General features: G+C 39.1%; 1 protein-coding gene across 1 annotated transcript; it reads right to left on the bottom strand.

The window, feature by feature from the left end:
* Positions 1–4,330: 4,330 nt before the first annotated feature.
* LOC145575425 (uncharacterized) lies at positions 4,331–5,317 on the bottom strand. The gene has a single exon (XM_081633298.1). It carries the CDS (start codon positions 5,315–5,317, stop codon positions 4,331–4,333), a length of 987 nt encoding a protein of 328 aa, XP_081489424.1.
* Between the last annotated feature and the right edge of the window lie 18,893 nt (positions 5,318–24,210).

Here is a 24,210-nt window from a genome sequence, read left to right as displayed (position 1 = left end):
TATATAAATATTATTAGATTTAATTTTGTTGTTATTGTTTTGATTCAATTCTGAAAAAATTACCTTTTGTTTACAATCAAATCAAGTTAGAGAAGAGTCAATTTCCAGACAATTTATTGGAACAAAGCTTGTGTTTTTTGCTGGGTTCAAACTAGTGTTGGGTTCAAAATAGATATGATAGCACCTCTCCATTGCTTCAAAGAAGCATACTGATAACAATTATTGATATCAGTTAACAAACAGAATACGATTTCTGTTTGTTTTTGGCTTAAATTTTCAGTGCTCTAAGATCAAGAATTGATCATATTTAGTATTTGTTTGGCTGGATACATGCACTTATATATATCCTATTTGTTATTTGGAAGTTTAGTGCTTTAAATTTGAACTTGATCATATTTTAGTGTTTGTTTAGTTGGATACAAGTGCACCCCATAAAGTTGCAATTTCCGTAGGAGGTGTCTAATATTTTGGGGCTACTAGTAGATGTATAGTTGGTTTGCTTAATTGGGCCCGTGTGGGAGAGGGGTGTCTAATACTTATGGACTATTGGTTTGTATGCTTAGTTGGACTAGCGAAATAACTTTGCACATTTGAATCGTAAATATTTGACAAGTTTAAATCCAGCTTCCCTTCTATGCTATTTACAATGATATTTTAGAGAAAGTGAATATTGTTGTGCTCCTAGAGACATAAATATTATCTTAACATCCCCCCTCATGATGAGCATGGAGATCTCGAATGCCCATCTTGATAAGAATAAACTCAAACTTAGCCTTTCCCAATACCTTCGTGAAGATATCTGCTAACTGCAACTTTGTAGACACATATGACGGACATATGAGACCCTCTTGAATCGCATCTCTAATAAAATGACAATCAACTTAAATATGCTTGGTTCGCTCATGAAAAACTGGATTATTAGCAATATGTAGAGCTGACTGACTATCACAGAATACTTTCATCCCTTGCTTGTGTTCAACCCCTAAATCTCGAAGCATTCTCTTCAACCACTTCAATTCACACGTCAAACCTGTTATTGATCGACATTCTGCTTTTGACGAACTTGTAGCCACCGTAGGTTGTTTCTTGGTCTTCCATGACACAGGAGACAAACTAAGTAACACAAACCAACCAGTCAAAGAACGCCGAGTTAATGGACAACCTGCCCAATCCGAGTCACACCAACCTTCTAATTGCAAAGCACTATCAGATCTAAGAAGAATACCTTGACCCGGGCATTTCTTTAGATAACGAACTACTCTCAAAGCTGCTTCCCAATGCACTTCCTTTGGAGATCGCATAAACTAAGATAGGATATGCACTGAGTATGCCATGTCTGGTCTAGTCACAACCAGATATATTAGACGTCCTACCAGACGCCTATATTTCTCAACATCTGTAAACTCTTTCCCCCCTAAAACTGCTAGCTTGTGATTCTGCTCCATCGGAAAGTCTACAGGTTTAGCACCTAACAATCCTGTCTCTGAAATAATATCCAAGGCATACTTCCTCTGACAAACATAAAATCCATGTTTGCTACGGGCTACTTCTAATCCCAAAAAATATTTCACGGCTCCTAGATCTTTCATTTTAAAACATTCACACAGATATGCTTTAAAACTTTCCAATGCAAATTTACTGTTACATGCAATAATCATGTCATTCACATAAACTAACACATTCAATTGCAATTTACCTTTCAACAAAGTAAACAACGAATAATCATTATATGACTGCTTGAAACCATATTTCTTAAGAGCCATGGACAATTTCTTGAACCAACACCTAGGCGCCTGTTTTAGCCTGTACAACGATTTTTTCATTTTGCACACCTTATCTAAATTGTTTCTTTAAAACCCAGGGGGAACTTTCATGTAAATCTCTTCCTCCAACTTTCCATGTATAAAGGCATTGTGTACATCCATTTGATGCACTTCCCATTCCTTCACCGTTGCTACGGCCAGAAAAGTACGAAATGTAGACATCTTTGCCACCGGAGCAAATGTTTCATTGTAGTCTATGCCTTCCTCTTGATGATTTCCAAGAATAACCAATCGAGCTTTTAATCTAATCAGTTTTCCTTCCTCATATCTCTTCTCAGTGTAAACCCACTTGCTTCCAAGTGCTCTCTTCCCTTCCGGAAGTGTCTCCAAGGTCCACGTACCTTGATCCTCTAAGGCCTTAATTTCGGATGCCATTGCATTTCTCCACCCCGCATGTTTCACTGCCTCTTTAAAGGATCTCGGAATCTGTGCCTCTGTCATTGCAGCAATATAATTTCTATGTTTCTCGGAAAACCGATCATAATTAACAAAATAGGTTATAGGATAAGGAGTACCTGAGGAAGATGATTCCGCGGATGACAACGATGGGACTTTATTTTTCCGGATAGTATGCGTAACACAATCACGAAGCTTTGTTGAAGGGAACTTTACTCGCTTTCCTCGGCCTAATATTTCTGCATTTTCTTCTTGAATTTCAGTGCTCGAAGTCACTTCGTGCTGAACCTCAGAGTGTGCCGCAGCCCTGTTGCGGTCTTCATCACTACCCCGCAACCCGGTTGCGGACTGAACTGCCTCTCCTCCTTCACTCTGCTGCTGGCGCACCTTGCTGCCAATACTCGGGCTGCATCTCCCCTGTTGGTCAGCCTGCTCGTGCCCAGCTTCTGCTGGCCCCTGCTGCATGCTCTGCTTGCGGGAAGAGGCTGCTGTGCTAGGTTGCTCAAGCTGCTCTCGGCCAGCGCCCTCTGGCAACCCAGCGCCCCTAGCAGTGTGGTGCTGCTGCTAGGGCTGCTCTAGGCCATCGTCCGATGGACCCCCTTTGGGTGCTCCACAATCTCCTTCGACTTCATCCGCACCACCTATGTCACCCATGTGCCATTTCTCAAATTTATCTCTATCATCTATATCAACAAAATCCTCTCCTAATTTCAACCTCGAAGATTCATTCGTTTGCTCAACATACGGGAAAACATGCTCATGAAATTTTACATCTCTAGACACAAAGTACTCTTTTGTCTCTAAATCAAACAATTGCCATCCCTTTTGTCCAAACGGGTAACCCAAAAATACACACCTCCTACTCCGAGATTCAAATTTATCTCCCTTACTCCGTTGGTTATGTGCATAACACAAACACCCAAACACACGAATTGACTGATAGGAAGGAATTTTGCCAAACAACATTTCATATGGAGTTCTATTTCCAAGTAATGAACTTGGAGTACGATTAATTAAATAACAAGCCGTCAAAGCACACTCCCCCCAGAATTTAATCGGCAATCCACCCTGAAATCTTAGTGCTCGTGCCACATTCAAAATATGTTGGTGTTTTCTCTCCACTTTCCCATTTTGTTGAGGGGTAACCACACAAGAAGACTCAAAAATAATTCCATTTTTGACAAAATATTCCTTTAGATTATTAAACTCGGTTCCATTGTCACTACGAACCACTTTTATATCTTTATTAAATTGGCGTTTGATTAAAGCAATAAAATTGAGAAAATGAAATTCAACTTCAGTTTTATTTTTAATCAAATAAATCCAAACACCCCTAGAATAATCATTTACTGTTGTCAAAAAATACTTGGCACCACACGACGAAGCTACCTTGTAAGGACCCCACAAGTTAATATGAACTAGATCAAACAAATTACTAGCCTTATTCTCACTAATAGGAAAACTATCTCTAGATTGTTTTGCCCGAGGACATACATCACACACTTTATTATTTTTTCTAATTGAGTTACTCACAGGCGGAAGTAACTTCAACACTTTCTCCGACGGATAACCCATGCGTTGATGCCAAAGATCTACCACACAATCTACTGCTAGCACCTTCACTTGCGGCACACCTCGGAAAAAATAAAGTCCGTTTTCTCGTTCACCCACGCCAATCACCATCCTCGTCGACTGGTCCTGAATAACACAAATTTTGTTAGTAAATTGAATTGTACATTGTAACTCATCACTTAACTAAGTAACAGAAATTAAATTACAATTCAATTGTGGTACAAATAAAACATTATCAATGACAAGACCACCATCTAGTGTAACTGAACCCAATTGATTCGCGTTCACTGTTTGACCATCCGGTAAACCCACCGGACAATTTTGAATTGTTTTGATATTTCTCATAATCGATAAATCATTTGTTACATGATTAGAGGCTCCAGTATCCACGATCCACGGGACTTTTGTCTTACCTTCTAAGCGAGACTTAGATTTATTACTAAGAAATTCAATTATTTGTTGTGCTTGGTCAGACGTTACACCTGCAAGCCCTTGTGTGGAGGAGCTTTGATTGCTGCTGCCTGCTGTACCATTGCTATTCACGCCACCTTGGACAGCATTAGCCCGATGTGTCGTGTTTGTGGAAGTTGTACTTCGCCCCCACTAGCATCACGACCACCATTCTTTCCCCCACGACCACCGCGTCCTCGACCTCTACCTCCTCGCCGATTCTCATCCCACCATTCGGGAAACCCGATGATTTGATAACAACCCTCTTTATCATGACCTTCCCAATTGCAGTGGGTGCAAAAAGGCCTTTCACCATCACCCGAGGTCGACTTGGCTCGTGAGTCTACTTTAAATGCCATAACATTCTCTTTGGGCTTTCCATCCCGAGACCGAAGTCTCTCAGTATTGATCACTGCTTGGTATGCATTATCCACGTGAGGCAACGACGTTTGTGCCAACAATTGAGCACGAATTGCCTCGTATGGATCATCAAGTCCAATCAAGAAATAATGCAAGTAATCTTCATCACGAATATTACTTACTTTTTGTGCAATATTACATTGACATTGCCCACAAGAACACTTCGGAACACGACTATATTGTAGCAATTCTATCCATATCTTTGACAAACGGACAAAGTATTCCGTCACCGACTCCGAAGACGTTTGTTTACACTCACCCAACGAATTCTTCAATTGGCAGACTCGAGTACCGCTTACAACACAGTAACGTTGTTGAAGGTGTACCCATAACTCACTCACATCATCATAATCTCCAATGGTTGGACGCAAAGAATCATCTAATGTATTACTAATCAACGAGACAAGCATGGAATTTACAGCTATACAATGCTTCTTCTTTGTAGAGTCGGTTGCAGGCTCCTTAATCGAGCCATCCACAAACCCAAACTTCCACTTAGCAATTAAGGCTCTACGCATAGCCTTAGCCCACTCATCGTAGTTTGCCCCTCGTAACTTAATCGGTGTGATAATGATTCCGGGATGATAACTCGATCCAAGATGATACTCAAGATCAACAGTCGGTGGTGGCGGAACATCATCATCTCCCTTCGCCATCACCAATTATTTTAACAAGAGAAAAGGAAAAAAATTTGTGGATTCTTAAACCTTAGCTCTGATACCATGTCAAATTGACTTAAGAACTCAAATTCTCATTATGCTCAACCGTGTACATATATAGAGTACAATATATTCCTAACTAACTTAGGCTTAGGAATAAGAACAAATCAAATCAAATATTAACATAAACATAACTATGGGATCCTAAGAATATTTCCTAAATATTATCTTTACATAAATATTATCTTAACAGAATTGGGTTAGGTATTATTTGTGAAGCTTTGTTAGTTTTGTTGTCCAAGTTGATGAGAGTGTTTGTTGCGTAACTATATGGAGATCCCAATTTACTATGTAACAAAGAGATTAGAAAATAATATTTTTATAATTTTTACCAAAAATAAATTTGTTATGAAACTGATCACTCTGATGTTTGATCTTCTTTCTTTATTAAGGTATATAGGAAGTTGATGGCTTGTTATTATCTTTGATCAAACTTATAATGTATTAATGTGCTTTAAAGATCGAGTCATTGATTTATTGTATGAAATGATAAGCTGAAATTGTTGACTTGTGTAATGCAGAATGTAAAAGAAATCTGTGATGATCTCATGGAGTTGAAGCCAGTTTTATTTTGAAGGCAAAGAATGCTGTGAGTTATAATTCTATACCGAATTTTATAAACTCTCATAGATTATTGGACTTTCTTGCATTTATACTAAATTCCATTGGCAGGCATAATGATTTGTCCAAGCTATATGCTTAAAGATGCATGAGACGGCATGGTGAAGATTAAACTAGTGGCTGGACACTGTTGCTGCTTCTTCTAAGTGTTGCTGCCCCCATTGTATTTATTATACTATAATTGTATTTTTTTTAATTTAAAGTGTAATAAATTTTCATAAAATAGGCTTTCAAAAACAGAGAGAAAGAAGAGAATTAAAAACTAACCGCAACACTAAACTTTTTACAGCACACTTTCACTTCATTCGATTATGATTCGACGTGAAAGGTGTTCATCACCGGGTTTGGTTTTGGGGAGACACAAATGGGTGTCTACACCCGATCAACTAGGCAACGAACTGGGCTTTTCTTGTGAGAATCGGGTTTCAGAGTTGGACCTTGTTAACTTGAATCCTTAGCTTGGTCCGAATTTCTTGCACGAACATTGGACCTATTTCACGAACCCTTAATCACCGAACTAAATTCCTTTAACTCGGTCTTGAGCTTAAAATATTTGGTCATAAAATATGATAAAATTCCAATATCTTTGGTTCAATAACCTCGAAAATTATCATAAATCTGCAAATTCCTACAAAATAATACCGACTCTACAAAAACACTAGAAAACGTATATTAGTTATAAAATAGCTCCGCAGAGCTCAAATAAGCACAAATATGATCATGAGACGGGAAATAATCTAATATATATATATATATATATATATATATATATATATATATATATATATATATATATATATATATATATATATATACATATATATAAAGGGGAGTTTTTTCCCGAGTTTTTAGAGAGCCACGTAGGATTTAATTTTTTCAGCGCGCCACGTAGGATAATAAATTTTAGTGGTAGCCAATTAAATACGATATTATTAATTTCTTTTAGAATTAAATAATTTAACTGACACGTAAGCAAAATTAGCGAATGAGATTATCCAGTTTAAATTAATTAAATATAAAATATTATCTTTTAATATCAGGAATTTTATCTAAATATTTAACAATTTTTAGCACATAAATATATGTGTAAAAATATTATTTTAAAAAATTCAAACAAACCGTGCATCGCACGGGCTTCATCTAGTATATATATAAAATAGACTCATCAATGGTCTGATCCGGATTTTGGGCCGATTCTCTCGGTCTGGACCTGGTTCGGTCCTAACTAAATCGGTCCGGTCTTCGAGGGGCGGTGAAAACGGTGGAAGATAAGGATGGGTTTAGAGAGAGAAAGTTTTTGAATGTTTGTAATTACTCCGTAATTTTTTAACGATTAAGTTCACAATGCATGTTACAAATTTGCTAAAGGTGTGTGGTGACAAGTCTCTAGGTATGTTAGTTACTTAGCTTATAAGTTATACCTTTACCTCCTTGGATTGCTACTTAGACATAGACACAGTGACCGAGTTTACATCTTTGAATTGACTAATGTCACAAAGAAAATCAGATATAAAACCATTACGAGTACTATTGCAAAATATCATTTATTAAAACACTTGTGAAAACCAAATAGTTAATCCGTTACTATATCTAATAATCAATCAATTAATCAATCAAACACAAAGCCTTTCCTATAAGTGGGGTCGGCTAGAAAAATTCACAGATCAACACATGATTATACGGAGATAAGAAAATAAAAGCATTTACTTTATAATTTTATGTATGCTAAGCCAATGGTGAATTCAACAGAGTATCTAGCAACAGGGGACGAATGCATAATAGCAATATGAGGGATTCTAAATTCAGATGTCAAAATGTTCCCTTGGTTTTGGTTGTGCAGTATTAAGCTCTCCATATAAATCCCTAAATACTTGTGTTGATCTTGATAATTTTCCACATGTTGTATCTGGTGAGTTTTGAAATTATAAGAGTAGAGTCGTCTATCAAAATCAAATACGTAAAATGTATTTTTCTCAACATTGAAAATTTGCATAAGAAGACCATGTTTAAGAAACCGAAGAGCTTCTAAATTTGATTCCCCAGTATACCAAAGCCGCCATGATTTCCCATCGACCAAAACCCATACACAGGTGCGTTCAGAAGACATACCGAAAACTGCTATAGACTCATCAATGACAAACCAATTTTGAACGAGACCTGATGTCTGTTTAAGATCATCAGGCAAATCCACAAACTTAAATTCCTTAGAATCAAAATCGAGCGATACAAGATGAGTGTTTAAATCATATACACTCGGATACGGTCCAGGACAGTTTTCCGGATTATTATATCCTAACCAGTATATACCACCCTTAAAATTTATAACACGCCCATCCCCGTTTCGTAACAAGCTTAAAATTCCGGGAATCGAGACGTTCAACCTATCTTTGATCCTCCAAAGGTTATCATTCAACGAATAAACCCGCATCCCATCATCCTCATTAACAACAAACACCTTATAATCATTACAAGACGGAGCGAAACCTTGGCAACATACTTTTTTACTGTAATAATCAATACAAGTAGACGACGAGGGAAGACGGGGAATTACAACGGATTTTCGAATGCATGGATTATAAAGTATCAACTCATCACCCTTATCCTTCTTAAGGGAAAGCATCAAAATCAATCCATTACAGCTTCCTTTAACAAGACAAAGTTCAGGAGTTCAGGAGTCTCTGATTGCTGGCGCCAATTTCCCCCAATACCGAGCCAGAAATATGCGTTCTAATTTCGACCGATTTTTCGTATTGTTTGCTCGATCCTACTTCCTGATTGAATTTTTTCTCACTTTTCTGAAACCCATATGTGTTCTACGTATGGACATAACCCTCTGGGAATTCATGCTCCATCTACCCGATTGAACGCTCCGTGCAACAAAGGGTACATCCGAGATGTTGAATTCACCAAACCATGGAAGCGAGTTTTTTCTAAAACTCGCGGTGTCCCATCCACTCGCGCCAACCCTTCACAGTTAGGCTTCCGCGCGGTGCATCCGGACAATTAACCATAGACCCTCTATTGACTAAACCATATCCCGAACTTTAGAGAACTAGAGCCATGGTTAGGTTGCAAACTCATTGCATCATATTGTGCCTACTTGACTAATTGTGCATTATTTGTTGTGCATATATATTCTATGTTTCTCTTGACCGTTTGTTGACTTGTGTTGAGACTAAATAAATTAATGACTTAAAGAACTTTGCCTAATTAATTAATTAATTTGAGTCAATAAAGTCTAATTTTTTTTTTTTTTGAATCGGAATTGACCTAGTACGACTTTAGGCATACCCCAGTTGACTAATAACACTGAAAACAGTCTCAGACCGAAGCTCCAATATTGGCACCAAGGCTGAGCTGTAGCGCCACACTATGAAGTGTAGCGCCTGACGACAGCTATGTTGTCTGGCGCCAAGCTCCACAGTGTGACGCCAGTCCTGTCGCTTGACCGACAGTTCGGATTATTTGTCGAGTCATCACCTAGGGTCTAATTAATCAGTCTTCTGTTTAATTCAGTTAATTTTACTGTCAATAATATTTAATTGAATCCATGATCGAATTTAGGCACTAAGTCCCATGGTCTTACACAAGAGTCCAAGCATGTCACTTACACTCAACGCACACACCAATACACATACTTTGACCATGATTAAGAGAGTCTTGTGTGCGTGTTTTTCCGTCATTTTTTTTAGGGGGGTAAGTTGGATATTAATCCTCCAATAAAAAAAATAATAATACTTAGTTCCCTAAAAAATATGTACATTATTTTTTGCCAAAATACGCACCCTTTTCTTTTTTCTTTTTTTTTTTCTTAAAATAAACCATAAAGTCAAGTTGATTCGAGTCAAGTAATTAAAATGCAAAATGGTTTAATTTACAGCGCGTGGTCAAGAAAGGAAGGACGATTAATCAAAGATAACCTCTTCGTACAAGTCCAACTTTTCGACAAACCTATAGCTCGCAAGAGGAAAGCTAAGACTATAATGACAACTCAAGAAGAAGTCAATGATCTTAAGAACCAACTGGCTACTGTGACTGAGACACTGAAGCTTCTTGCACTTAGGATTGATGATCCCGTGAAGCAACAACAAATGGACCTCATGCAAGAGAGTTTAAGCAAGTTGTCTAGTGACTACAAGTTTCAAGAGCTTACATCACAAGGGGTCTCGGTGGACAAAGATCTTCTTCCGCAGAAGTTCAACGCCAACGACATCCCAAAATTCAGAGCAATTGACAACCCTTACTTTCATTTAAGAGCATTTGAAACAATAATGAGTATCAAGGGTATCGATAAGAAGGTCTTCCCTTCTCTGTTCTCACTATCCCTCGAGACCGTTTGCCAACAATGGTTCTTTTCTCTCGAGAACGAAAAGACCTCTACCTGGGAGTCTATAGCAAACGCTTTCGTTGATAGGTACAAGTGTAACATTCAAGTCGAGACTGACCATAGAGAACTTGAAATCATCAAACAGAAGGAGAATGAAGGCTTCACCTCTTTCTATAACAAGTGGAGAGAAAGCTCAGCAAAGATGATTGAGGTGCCGAGTGAAAAAGAGTATGTGAGACTGTTCATCAAGAATCTCCAGGAAAATTATTCCAATCATCTCAAATATCAAAATAATCTCCATACCTTCAAGGCCGTTTATGACATTGGGATCAATATCAAAGATGACTTGGCTAAGTCAAAAGCTGCCAACAACAACTCCAATAGTGGCTGGAAAGGAAAGAAGAACGACAATCCTTCTTCTTCCAAAACCGCCCACTCAAATAATGTTAGCACCTTTAATTTAGGAGAAGTTCTTGCCATGAACAACCAAGGACAGAAGAAACCATTTAGGAGGAACTTCACTCCTATTGGCATGAGTTATGACACCGCATTTGATCGATTAAATGCAAAAGGTCTTATAACTCCTATTGGACCATTTGGGGACCCACCAGTTGAGAAGAGGTCGGTTAACTGGAACCCCAATGCACATTGCAAGTATCACCAAGGTAGGGGCCATTCCACTGAAAGCTGTTGGAAGCTCAAGGAAGCTATCCAAGACCTAATTGACAACAACAAACTGCGATTGCCCCCTGCCAGTAAGAAGCCAAGCATCGACAATGCACCTCTAGCTTATACCCTAGCTATCTCCGATGAAGAAAACGAGGTTGACCCCTCCTCTCTCATTAGACCTGTCAAAAAAATCAATGCCATGGAAAAAGAAGAGGAGATATTTTTCGATGACAAGGATAACCTTCCAGAACCGGCAAATAAGGAAGATACACAATTTCTCACACTGTCCATGAGGGAGGTATCGCAACTACTACGTGAAGCTCTCAAAGTTATGAACGAACTCCATAAGAAATATGATGAGCTTCCACTTCCAAAAGAAGAACCTAAAAAAGAATTCACACCAGTGAGAACGACTTATGAGGAAAGCACTTTCCCTTACAAGTCACTGAAAAAACCCAAGAAAAGCAATAGAATCTACACTCCGATTGGGATCCCATATGCGCAAATGTTCGAAATGCTCTCCGAGAGTGGCGAGGTCAAACCTCTCGAACCGAGACCATTTGAGTCATTAAAAAGGACAGATAGATATTACTGTCAGTATCATCAATCAGGGGGTCACACTATAGAAAACTGTTTCAAATTCAAGGATTTGGTACAGAAAATGATTGATGAAAAGAAACTAGTCCAAGTTTAACAAGAAGAGGATACAACCATTAATGGAGTTTGGGACAGTGATGAAGAAGATGTCTATCTAAAGGACATAGTAGGACCTTCACCTTCTGTGTCATACACCACAGATGACATTTGGGCTGAAGAAGGTTCATCAATAGATGTCCTCACAAGATCTGGGAGAATGCAACCTCCCGTTTCAACACAACCTATGCCAACCGTACACCAAGTTCCCATACCTATCATCGAAGACAACGACATTGTTAAACAGTTTAAGAAGACAAAAGTTGAGATGAACGTGTGGAAACTTCTGGCAACATCTCAAGAGCATAGGTTGGCTGTAATGAATGCCTTGGATAAAATCAGGATAGATTCTGACACTACTCCCGAGGGACTAGCCAACTTCCTCACAAGTGACCTTCCCAGTCCAATTAATTTGATCACCTTTTCTGACAAAGATTTACCCCCAGAAGGTGACAACCATTACAAGGCATTAAACCTCATGGTAGTTTGCAAAAGGATGAATGTTCCTATGAATCTTGTAGACAATGGATCGGCTATCAATGTCTGTCCATTTAGAACTGCGAGGATGCTCGGTATAAGGGATGAAGACTTAACTCCGTCTACACAAGGAATAAGGGCCTACGATAACACTCGTCGTCAAGCTCTTGGCAAGATTACCCTAAATGTAATGGCAGGAGCAATAGAACATGCTACTACTTTCCAAGTAGTAGACATCAAAGCTTCATTCAACTTATTGTTGGGACGCCCTTGGCTTCATGATCTAAAGGTCGTCCCTTCATCTCTCCACCAACAAGTAAAAGCTATAGTTGGGGGAATTCCAATCACTATAGATGCTTCGCCCATGAGAATCAAATCCATAGAGAATCCGATCATTAACGTAGAGCACGACGAGGATGATGAAGATTTATGGGGCTTTAACGAAGAAGTCTCTTTAATCCAGGAGGATGAAAGGACCCCTCTTTGCCATGACCCCCATTCCAACATGATTGTCAACACCATGCTGAAGAAACAGGGACACTTTCCTGGGATGACTTTAGGAAAGAAGAAAGGAATGGCAAAACCACTGGAGTCACTTGGCCTCCCTAAGTTAGACACTTTCGGACTTGGTTTTGAACCGACTCAGAAGGATCTCAAGCGAGCCTAGGAAAAGTTGAAAGCACGTAGGGACGCTCGCATTCAAAAGAAAGCAATTCCAATGGATCAGTACCCTCTTACGCTTAATGGTCAGTTTATAAAAGAAGGAGAGGACTATCCATGCCCCATGAATTTCCCGAGCCATTTGTTGTAAACGGCATAAAACAACCGGGATTTGAGATTTTCTTGGATTGCTACTTCACTGATGATTAATACCCTCCTCATGCTGACAAAAGAGCAAAGAGAGCATTAAGACTTTTGGCTTCTCAATATGTACTCATAGACAACGAGCTACATAAAAGGGTACCTAAAGGTCGAGCTCTCCTATGCGTAGGAAAGAAGGATACACAAAGAGCAATGCGAATAATCCACGAAGGAATCTGTGGGACACATGTAAACGGCAAAATGTTAGTCTAGAAAATAATGCGAGAAGGATATTATTGGACTACAATGAATAGGGATTGCCATCAATACGTAAAAAGATGCCCTAAGTGCCAAATTTATGCCAATTTACAACATGTCCCTCCATCTTTGCTCTACACCTACACATCGCCATGGCCATTCTCTACATGGGGAATTGACATCATTGGCAAAATCACTCCCCCAGGAACAGGAGGCCACGAATTCATCCTAATAGCAATCGATTACTTTACAAAGTGGGTCGAAGCGCAATCGTACGCTAAACTCACTGCAAAACATGTAGCACTCTTTATCGAAAGAAATATTATTTGTCGATATGGAGTCCCACATGAAATGATAAATGACAATGGAACTCACTTTCAAGCCGAATGTAAAGAATTGCTACAAAAATACGGCATTCAACACCATCATTCTTCCCCTTATAGACCTCAAGCAAACGGAGCAGTCGAGGCAGCTAATAAAAATTTAAAGACTATCATCGAGAAAATGACGGAAAATTATAAGGATTGGCCTGACAAGCTTCACTTCGCATTGTGGGGTTACCGCACGTCAATCCGTACATCAACAGAAAATACGCCATTTTCCTTGGTATATGGAATGGATGTCGTACAACCTGTCGAACTAGAAATACCATCTCTACGCATCGCGTTAGAGAGTAAACTCGATGAAGTTGAATGGACTAGGGCAAGATACGAAGAATTGATTCTACTCGACGAAAAACGACTAGAAGCTCTACATCACACTCTGTGTTACCAAACTCGTATGGCTAGGCATTTTTATAAGAAGGTCAAGACAAGAAATATCAAAGTAGGAGATTTGGTATTAAAAGCACTAAGGAAAAATGTTTTAGACCCAAGGGGAAAATTTAGACCTAATTGGTCTGGACCCTACATTGTCAAAACAATCCTGTCAGGAGGTGCAGCAAAACTAACTGATATGGATGGCAATGAATTCTCAAACATGACAAATCTTGACCAACTTAAGAAATACTACCCATAAATTACTTGAGTAGGATACTCAAGAGAGCTACGTTCGGCCTGATTACTTAAGAAAGGATACGTAGGCAACCCTTTATGGGTGCGGCCACTTTATTTTTCGACATCTCCGCGTTCCAGAATTAATTAAAAATTCAACAGAAAATCGGCGAATTATTGGCGTCGCAGAAAAGAACCTGGCGCCAGCCGATGGAATTGGCGCCAAATGCCAATAACTAGCGCCAATCTGGAAATAAGCTCTGGGCTAATTTCGGTGTTTTTCGGAAAATTTTCGACTTCCGTACTCGAAGAGTTTCTGGAAAATTAATTTTTTTTCGATTTTCATTGCTTTAATAAAATAAATTTAAAGTGAACAATTTAATTGAAAGCTAAAATTTCATTAATAAAATAAAATTACATTATTGATGGAATTTAAATAAAAGCTGAAATAAATTAACTTTAAAATAAAAATCTAAGTCTAATAAATTTAAAGCTAAGCAATGCTCTTAATCTTTCTTTTCCTTTCTAGCTCTTTTCTAATTTTTGTCTTCTTCCTCATCCTCATCCATAACTTAAGCTAGTAGGCATCCTTTAGAGGACCTACATTCAATTTTGGAGTAGATGGTCTCCCCTTCAGCTAACACTCCATGCTTCTTTTCCACCCAAGCTTTTTTATCTGTAGTGTTAGCTTTCCTTTTCCCGTTATCTTTGGTAGCACCTTTCTTCCTAGGCATTGCAGGTGTTTTGAATTCAATTCTTGCACCTAAGCGTTCCTTGGCAGGAATCACCTTGTCACCTAGACGATTCTTCACATCGGTTCTACCCTGATCAATCGAAGATTTCTTCAGCAAACACTTCTTTACGTTATTGGGCAAAGAAGGAGGGACCTTTTGGGTAATCACTTCCCATAAAGGTCTAGCACCCCAGTAAGCATCAAATCTGTCTACTTCTTGAGAAATAGGGTACTCAAAGGGAGGACGAAGATCCCCGGAAGGAATATTCTGAAGCAAGCCGTATTGTCTTTTTACTCTGCAAGGGTAATAATAAGTTACACGAGACAAGCTTGGAAGACGGCAGAAAGGTTGCTTGTTAACACCAACCATCCTTTCTATTTTCCACCATGGGACGACCCACTTGATAGCAAAGTCACGTGATTCAAAGACTTTTCTCCACCCATGGCGCCCAATTTTAGGGATGTGTTTCTTCCTTCTCACGAAGCAATTGGGAGTATACTTTTCAATATCGTCCGGAGGGCTAATTAATCCTAGCCTCTCCATTAGCCACATCTGTAAAAAAAATTGCAATGCAAATAAATTATTATTACAATACAAAAATATATTTTTTGATTTCTGTAATTAAAAATATTATTTTTCTACCTGTAATAAAACTGGAGAGCCGCGAAGAGGCGCTTTTGGGTCCCTTTTCAATTCATCTAGACTAATCATAGTCTCTCCAACTATTAATGTCATTGGATTTCTCCCTGATTCAATTTGTTCTAGTACAGTGGTTATAATTGATTGGCCCTCATAATTTTTACCACTACTAAGTAAAAATTGGTTAAGCATGCAAAGCAGGAACGCCCTTCTTCTATATATATGAAAAGATTCAGAAAGAGGTTTATCAAAATAATGGCGTGCAAATTCTTTCAAATTAACTATGTTGCCATCCACTATTTTTGATAAATCCCTTTCCTTTAAATTAAAGAAGCGCTCAAAATCCTTATAATAATATGCATCTATTCTAGGGATTGCTATAAGGTCTATTGCAGGGAAGCCTAAGATAGCACCAAATTCTTCCGGCAAAGGGCCAATCTCATCATACCCTATTCTGAAACAATGAGTATCAACATTCCAAAATTCTAAAGCGGTATGTATGAAGTCTAGGTCAAGATCTACCCCTTTGATGCCATAAATTCCCCCCAAGTGAAATAAATCTAATTCTTTTCTCTCCCTCACATTAAGAGATCGACACCATTCATGGGTGTATTGGGTGAAGGTTTTGGTGACTAAAGACATGATTATTGTTTTTCTAAAGAAGAGAATTATTTATTCGCTGAAATTATGAGAAGAATCGACTGGGCAGGGGGATATTTATACACAAATTGCGAAGAATTTTAATCAGAATGAAATATGGAGTCAGCGTCAATTGGCGTCAAAACCCCGTGATTGGCGCCAACCGCCAGCGCTTGGCGCCACGCGCCATAGTGTGGCGCCAGCTGGCGCCAAGTTGCCAGACCAGCCGCGCGTGCTCAACTTGTGTTTTTAATATTAAACTCGAGTCGGTTAATGACTTTATGGCTCCGTTTAATTTTCCTAAACATCTTTTTTTATCCTTTTTCTTAATTAATTAAATATAGCTATTTTTTAATTTATATTATTCCTTTTGGACTTTATTTTAAATTCCAAACACCCGACATTTTATTCAATTTTTTTTCCTTTTTTATTTTTTTTCTTTTTGGGGGAGAGAGTCGGATACCCTCCATCAATAATAAAAATGACGGAATTTTTGCGCAAAATTGTTGTCACACTTCTCTTGCACACACAAACATATACATAACAATCAAATAAACTCATAATAACATAAATATACAAAATGTGTCTATGAATAATGAGTCTAAGGAAAAGTTCTATAAAAAAGTCAAAATAAAATATACACAGGAACAAACTACGGCGCTGGAGGACGTAGGCCCATCATATCATAAAATTGCGCCGTACGAGGAGTCACCTCTCCACCAGCTCCAGCTCCAGCTCCAGTCTCCGTAGAAGGAGGAAGACTTTATATAGGACCACTCCAGCCAGGATCAACCTGAGGATGAGGCCGCGGAGGCTGCTGCGATGACGAGCCTATCTCGTACATCCCACCACCTCTGAAAGCCGAGGTAGCCTCTCCTACCGGTGCAGCATGAGCACCCTCAGAGGAAGATCCCGAGCCCTCTACAACGTCAGCTCGAGCAGCCTCGGAGCGACCACCTCTACCCCCTGATGAAGTGCGACGACGTATCGAGCTAGACCTCGCCGGATCCCTCCGCCCCTCAGGTCTCACGCGGGTGTGAGAAGCGATAGGCTGGTCCTGCAAAAAGAATTAAATCAGAAACAGGGCAAAATTGAAAAACAATAATGCAAGGAAATACATAAAGAAAGACTACCTCTCGGGTGACGTCATCCCGACGGCAAGTGGCCGCGTTCCTCATCCGGACGAGCTGGCTCTGGAAGGCATCTATGCATCATGCCATCGCCGAAACCACCTCGCGTGAAAACTGTCAGAAAAATAAGTCAGTAAAAATGCATGATATATGAACACAAAAATTCTGAAAAAAAACTAGGCTTACTCGAGTCTGGTAGCGAGGAATCGACCGCTCTACGAAGCGCTCGCCCTCGGGAGCCGGAGAAATCATCTCCTCGATCGGCCCGTACATCCCCTGGTAGTGGATGGACATACAGGGTGGCACGAACTCAGCAGCACCGTCCTGATAAAGCAGAAAAAATCAGTAGAACATTACTTGGGGGCTACTTAGTGGAAAGTAAAGAGCTAAAAATCTTACCCTCACATCCTCTGGTACGGGGGCTGGAGCTAACAAAGGTAGTAGCTCCTCAGCATAACACCGCCCGAGGATCACATGGGACCGCCAAGGGGTACCAGCTCCCTCAGACATGCTCGACAACTGCGCCTCGTCGAACATATGACGTGGTGGAGCAGCGTGAATGACGAAGACATCAGAAGAATGCTGTCTAGCAACCCTCTCTCCTAAGTACGCGACCGCTCCATAAGTCCCCAGAAAATAGCGACGCTCAGCAGAATACTGTGCGGCTAACCCAAGGACTGTCCAACCGCCCCACGGTCGGTATACCACCTCAGGTCCATCAATCAGGCAAGAATATATCTAAAGCATCGCGAAAAATGCAAAATAAACAATAAAAGTCGTATCGAGATGATCCGGTACCGGACATGTGTAGTAGACATATCCACATGGTGACCGCCCCAAGAGGCGCTCACTGGAAATCCCCGCGGCGATGGTCTCGCCGGCGCAACGGAAGGAAAGTACTCGTAGAACCAGATCTACAAAGAGTTAAAAGTGTGAGTAAATGCTAAACTAATATGTAGAGCTAAACTTTATAGGGAATAATGTTTACCTCTACGACCTTCCAAAAGGCAGACAAAGCAACGTTCGTCCCAAAGGACCGGTGTCGACACGAGTCCCTCAGCGCACGAACAAAGTCAGCATAGGCCAAGCTGGCCCAGTCATAAGTCCCGATCCGATGGAGATCACGGACAGCAGGGAGGTAGTAAAGCAATGCCCTACTACCCTTGTCAGGGGAGAATGTCCCTGACAACAACATCAGCAAAAAGATACGCATCCGCTGCTCTCGGGTGGTCGCATCGTCATCAAGAGCCGCTGCCAGCGTCGAGCGGCGAATTCCTCTAGCACTAAACTGAGTCGTCTCGACCTCAGCTCGGGCCCGAATAGCGATCGGCCCCAACAGCTCCTCGACCTCCGAGGAAAAGACGTCGATTCCACTGTCAAACGGCAGTGGCACAGAGGTGAACTCTAGTCCTGTGATGAGACTAAAGTCCGTAAGGGTGACCATCATCTTGCCCCAGGGGAAATGGAAGGTGTTGGTGGGTCCCAGAAGAACTCCACCAAAGCGCGCACTACGTGGTGACCCCCGCTGGAGGCGACCATAGCCTCAGAGGTCTCGAATAGAGTAGCTAGCCCGCAAGACTCCCATAGGAGTCTCGTCTCAAGATCCCTGGCGATGTACATCTTGTACAAATCGCCTAAACCATCACAGCCAGAGTCGTGATGCCGTGTCCTCCCGGGCGCGATGCCCTGTCTCACCCTCTCATAAATGTGGTGGACAGGGGCGAAGAACAGGGTCCGCTCATCCCACTCCGAAAGCCGACCAAGTGAAGTGGAAGGCGTGATGTCATCCTCTACGGGCTCATGCTCCTGTCTAGTGTTTCGGGATCGTGAACCCGAGCCTCGTTGTCTAGCCATGCTACATTGTGCAAAATCATCATAAATTAAGGTTCTATAGTGTCTAAGGTTCGCCTAGCCGCATGATACTATGTTCGCAAAAACAGAGTACGTAGTATTAAAACATAGCACAAATTCAAATTGAACATGACAACATTTTTCAAGCAATCAAACAATTTCTTGCAACACTATAGTGATTATTGTGACAAATTGGATAAGAATTGCTAGCAAAAATATCAAGAACAAGCCACATTGTTCTTCACGACCTTAAGAGGTCCAACAATGGCAAATTGCTCATTTCTTTACCAAATTGAGTCAAACAAGTCTCAAATTACTCCCAAGGCAATATATAAACATAATCAAGCAATTTCATGGCATAAAACTTGACAAACAAAGCAAATTGAGCATTATAAATTTCGAATTTTCATGAAATTCGTGAATAAACATGCCAAGAATTCGTAAAAACTGATGTGAGTTTGAAGAAAACTTACATAGATCGGGAAAATAGATGAAAAGAGCTTTGATTTACAACAAATTTGAGCGAATTCGGTTGAGAAACGAACAAGCACCGAGCAATTGAAGCTTTCGGGTTTCTTCGAGCAGTTTCGCGACGAACAAAGCAGCGAAATGAAGAGGAAAGGGGTATTTAAGGAAATCCCCGTGCTGGCGCCAAGCCCAATGCATTGGCGTCACAAATTTGGCTTGGCGCCTGGCGCCAATATCAGCGCCTGGCGCTAATGCTAATAAGGTGGCGCTGATGGTTTTACAGTGGCGCCAAAGCACCTAGCCACCTGATGAGGTTGTGCTAGCCTTCTGCAACATATTTTTGGGTTCCTTGGTACGCCAGTTATCCCCTCTAAGCAATTTGACATGATTCACTAATCGGCTTGATTACATGAAGTGATCGACCTGATAAAAGATCGTCTCACTTAGCTTAAAGCGCCTAAGCATTGGCTCATTAGCAAAAAAAGAACCGACATATAGGTTCAAAAGCAAAAGAGCACCGACGTACAGGTTCAAAACAACGGAAGCGCCGACGTACAGGCATAGCGGAAGCAAAGTTCAGGCGAACTTTTAAAGATCAACAGGCGTGGATCTTCGGTAATTTCCTTTGGAAAATTATCGCATCAAGTGAGGATGACTTCAAGAGAAGATATCTTCGACAACGTTCCCTAGCTTGCGGAGAGTTGTCACAAACAACTGGAGGTAATTTCGGGCGAAGTTGTCTTCGATCATATTCCCTTAGGCATGGAAACTGATCATAATGCAGATGAGGATTATTTCAAGAGAAATAATCTTGGATGGTGTTCTCTAGGATGTGGAATATTATCAATGCGGATGAGGATTATTTCAAGAGAAATAATCTTCGATAGTATTCCCTTGGACGCAAAATATTATCAGAGCGAAGGAGGATAGTTTCAGGCGAAGCAATCTTCTATTTTGGAAGCAGTTACAGGCGTAGCGGTTTTCAAGTGGATGGCATTCTCTAGCTTTTAGGAGGTCATCAAAACAGCAATTGGTTACTTACAGAGACGTGTGCTCGACGGTGCAAGATACGCGTTTCTTAACTCTTTTATCTGTTTAACTAACGCTAGTTTTGCAGGTATCGGCGTTACAAGAGTGATTTAGGATCGCAGAACGTTCTGAATCATTCTCCGTCCCTATCGATACTTTGACTTTTGTTTTCGAAACTTGCGTTTCTCCAAACTCAGTCAAAGTGGGGGCTTTTGTAGACACCCATTTGTGTCTCCCCAAAACCAAACCCAGTGATGAGTACCTTTCACGTCGAATCATAATCCAATGAAGCGAAAGTGTGGAAAGTCTAGTGTTGCGGAAAGTTTTTAATTCTTTTCTCTTCTCTCTGTTTTTGAAAACCTATTTTAAGAAAACAGCCAATCCATTTTGGTTGGTCCATGATATGGGTCCAATAGTAGTGTAGTTGGATGGGGTTTGCAAAGACCTTTCCAACGATATATTATAAGCCCAATTCCGATGAATATTGAGGAAGTTATGGCCAATTTACTAAACTGGGCCCGGTTTGAGCTTTATATACGGCCCAATGATCTAGGGGAGGGCCTAATATGATTTATCATTCCTAATGCAATTAGTAATGGTTTGGTCTTCTAGATTCTTCTAGAAGGTTCTTTTCATTCCTAATTCAATCAGCATTGATAAATTGACTTTTGTTGACTTTTCAGAGTTTTAATCAAAATCAAATAGCATTTTTGAGAAAATTATACGATTTTATCCTCCAGTACGGCAAATTTATCGGATTTTCGAAAACGCGTTAAAATCAGGCTTGGCGCCTAACCCGACGCCTGGAACCAGACCTGGCGCCTGGCGCTAGCCATTGGCGCCTGGCGCTAGTGTTGGTGCCTGGCGCCAGTTAGCTAGTGTTGGTGCCTGGCGCCATTTAGCCAGGGTTGGCGCCAGCTCTGTTTTTTGTGCGCAAGACTCGGTTTTGTTTAATATATCTTTTTGGCTGATTTTCTCTATAAATATCGTATTAAAAACTCCGTTTTCATTCATCAATTCTCCTCATTCGCAAGTTTTCATCTACAATCATTAATTCTTTAGCATTCTTTAATTCATTCATCTTCTTTCTTTCTTCAAACTTTGCTTTTCATACAAAATTCCGCATTCACAAGATCTAGAAACACCTAGCCATATTCGAAGTTGCCTTCGCCCTAGACGTGAAAGGTTTAATTTATGAGGGTTTGGTCCCAAATCTCTCTTTCAATTATTTAATTTGATTGTTTTGTTTATTATTTTCCTTGAAGTTACTAATGTGTGTATTTTATTATTAAAAAGAGGTACGAGGCATCAAAGTAAGTACTTTAATTGATTAATTGATATTATGATGTAGAAATCATGTTTACATAGTTATTATGATATTCCTAGTATCATGTCTAGGGTAATTTTAATATTAAATATGATTGTTACGATGCTTCCTATGTTCTTCCTAATATTTATTCATGTTAGTATCATGTTAGGGCTAAAGATTTGATTTTTACTGCTTAGTGACATGCAAGGGTTTGTTATTAATCTTGTTAGTATCATGCCTAGGATCTTGCTATTTTTATTATGCTTTAATATTAACATGATTATGATTATAATTGTTATAATTTATGATGATTATATTATTATTATTATTTCGATGATGATTATATTATTATTATTATTTATGATATTTATTATGTTGCTTGATGCTTATTTATTCTTTATTGCTTGATCACACCTTTTATGCATATTTAAAGGGAATTGGTACTTGTAATCATGCTTAATAAGATAATTAATAATCTTGTTAGGGTTAATATGATTATAATTCAAGTGATCGCCAATAATAGTTTATTTGTGCATTAAATTCAACCAACATAGATTAAACAGGTTTAGGGTTAATCCTATTGATTGCATGTTAATTAAAAAGCGTACATGAATACGATCAGAATAAAGTAGAGGCCTATTATTAGGGCAGGTTCAATCTCTTTTAGGTTGGATTTGTACCTTCATCCCGAACCCTTATTTGGTTCATGACCTTATGGAATTGACGATCTCTTGGATCGTTAAGGGGTGTAACCTTCACCTCGTGAACGGTTTACAAGTTCCTAAAAACTTGTTGGCGACTCTTTTGCTTTATTTTCTTCCCTTTTGAACGCCACCGTACTTTAGTGTATGATCACAGTGGGGTTCAAGCTAGTGGGATTAAAGCTTGAAATTATTTCCTACATTAGTGGAAAAATGTCATACTTGAGATATCAAAGTCACACATAAAAATTTGTACCACATAATTCAACATCACCCATAATAAGGTATGACAACTAACTTTAACATAATATACAAACAACAAGAATGATTTATTTGCTACCCCACATTACAATAGTTCACGCACAAAACATTCATAAACATTTAAGGTTTAATACCAATAATAATTCTAAATTTATGTAAGAGACAAACTAGTAGGGATAATCACATACTACGCTTCATGCTTAATAAGCATTGTCCAAGAAGACTATCAAGAGATAACAAAAACATCTAAATCAATTAGAAAAATTATAGAGTTCATGATCATACAAGATAACAAGATTTAAGAAAAGATACAACAAGTATTACCGTATTAGAAAAGCAAATAACCTACCAAGTATATAAATCAACAAGTCAACTATATACTTGCCACGTATTTATATCATAGAAGAATTCCTCCTATCACACCCACCGAGATAAGTTCAATTCAAAAACTTTCAATTGTCTGCGTATTCACTAGGAGGAACTAGAAATGGAGGAAAGTTATGTATTTACTAATGCATAACATTGATTAAAATATTATAAAAACACATGGTAGAGAGAGAAAAGAGGAGAGAGATAGGAAGAGAGAGGCATGTAGGTGGACCACACCTATTTTGAGGTCGGGTTGTATCAAGTGATGGGGGACCACATGTTGATTGTTCCACTGAAAGTTTATATAGTACCATTGAATCCTCAGTGGTACTATTTACGCATAAATTTAGTACAACTGATGCATATATAATACCATTATGTGCACATATAGTATCACTGTATATTCAATGGTACCGTTTGATCATCCAATGATATCAGAATATTTATTCGTTTGTACATATACATAATTACATGAATACCCTTTGTTATGCATTTCTAAATGCCTAACATTCCTCCCTTTAAAATTCCTCTATTCACTAGCATAGCACTATATAACTTCTTGCAAATTTTGATTTAAATAAAGTAACAGTTCTTTTACTCCTTTGTGAAAGTATATCTAGCGAGGTTGTAGAATAAGAAGAAAGACTGGGTTGGGAATTGCTTGGAATGATATTGTTTAATCATCAATAATTCAAGATGCCAATAAAACAACTTTGATATTATAGACAGAATATTTTAGAGCTTTCAAAAGATTAGATAATAATAATAATAATAATAATAATAATAATAATAATAATAATAATAATAATAATAATAATAATAATAATAATAATAATGAAAATTTGTAAATTGCAGCCATTTA

This window comes from Chenopodium album, chromosome 2 (genome assembly GCF_948465745.1).
Source record: "Chenopodium album chromosome 2, dcCheAlbu1.1, whole genome shotgun sequence".
NCBI lineage: Eukaryota > Viridiplantae > Streptophyta > Magnoliopsida > Caryophyllales > Amaranthaceae > Chenopodium > Chenopodium album.
The sequence above is the reverse complement of the archived record's forward strand: the minus strand, read 5'-3'. Positions and strand labels throughout refer to the sequence as shown.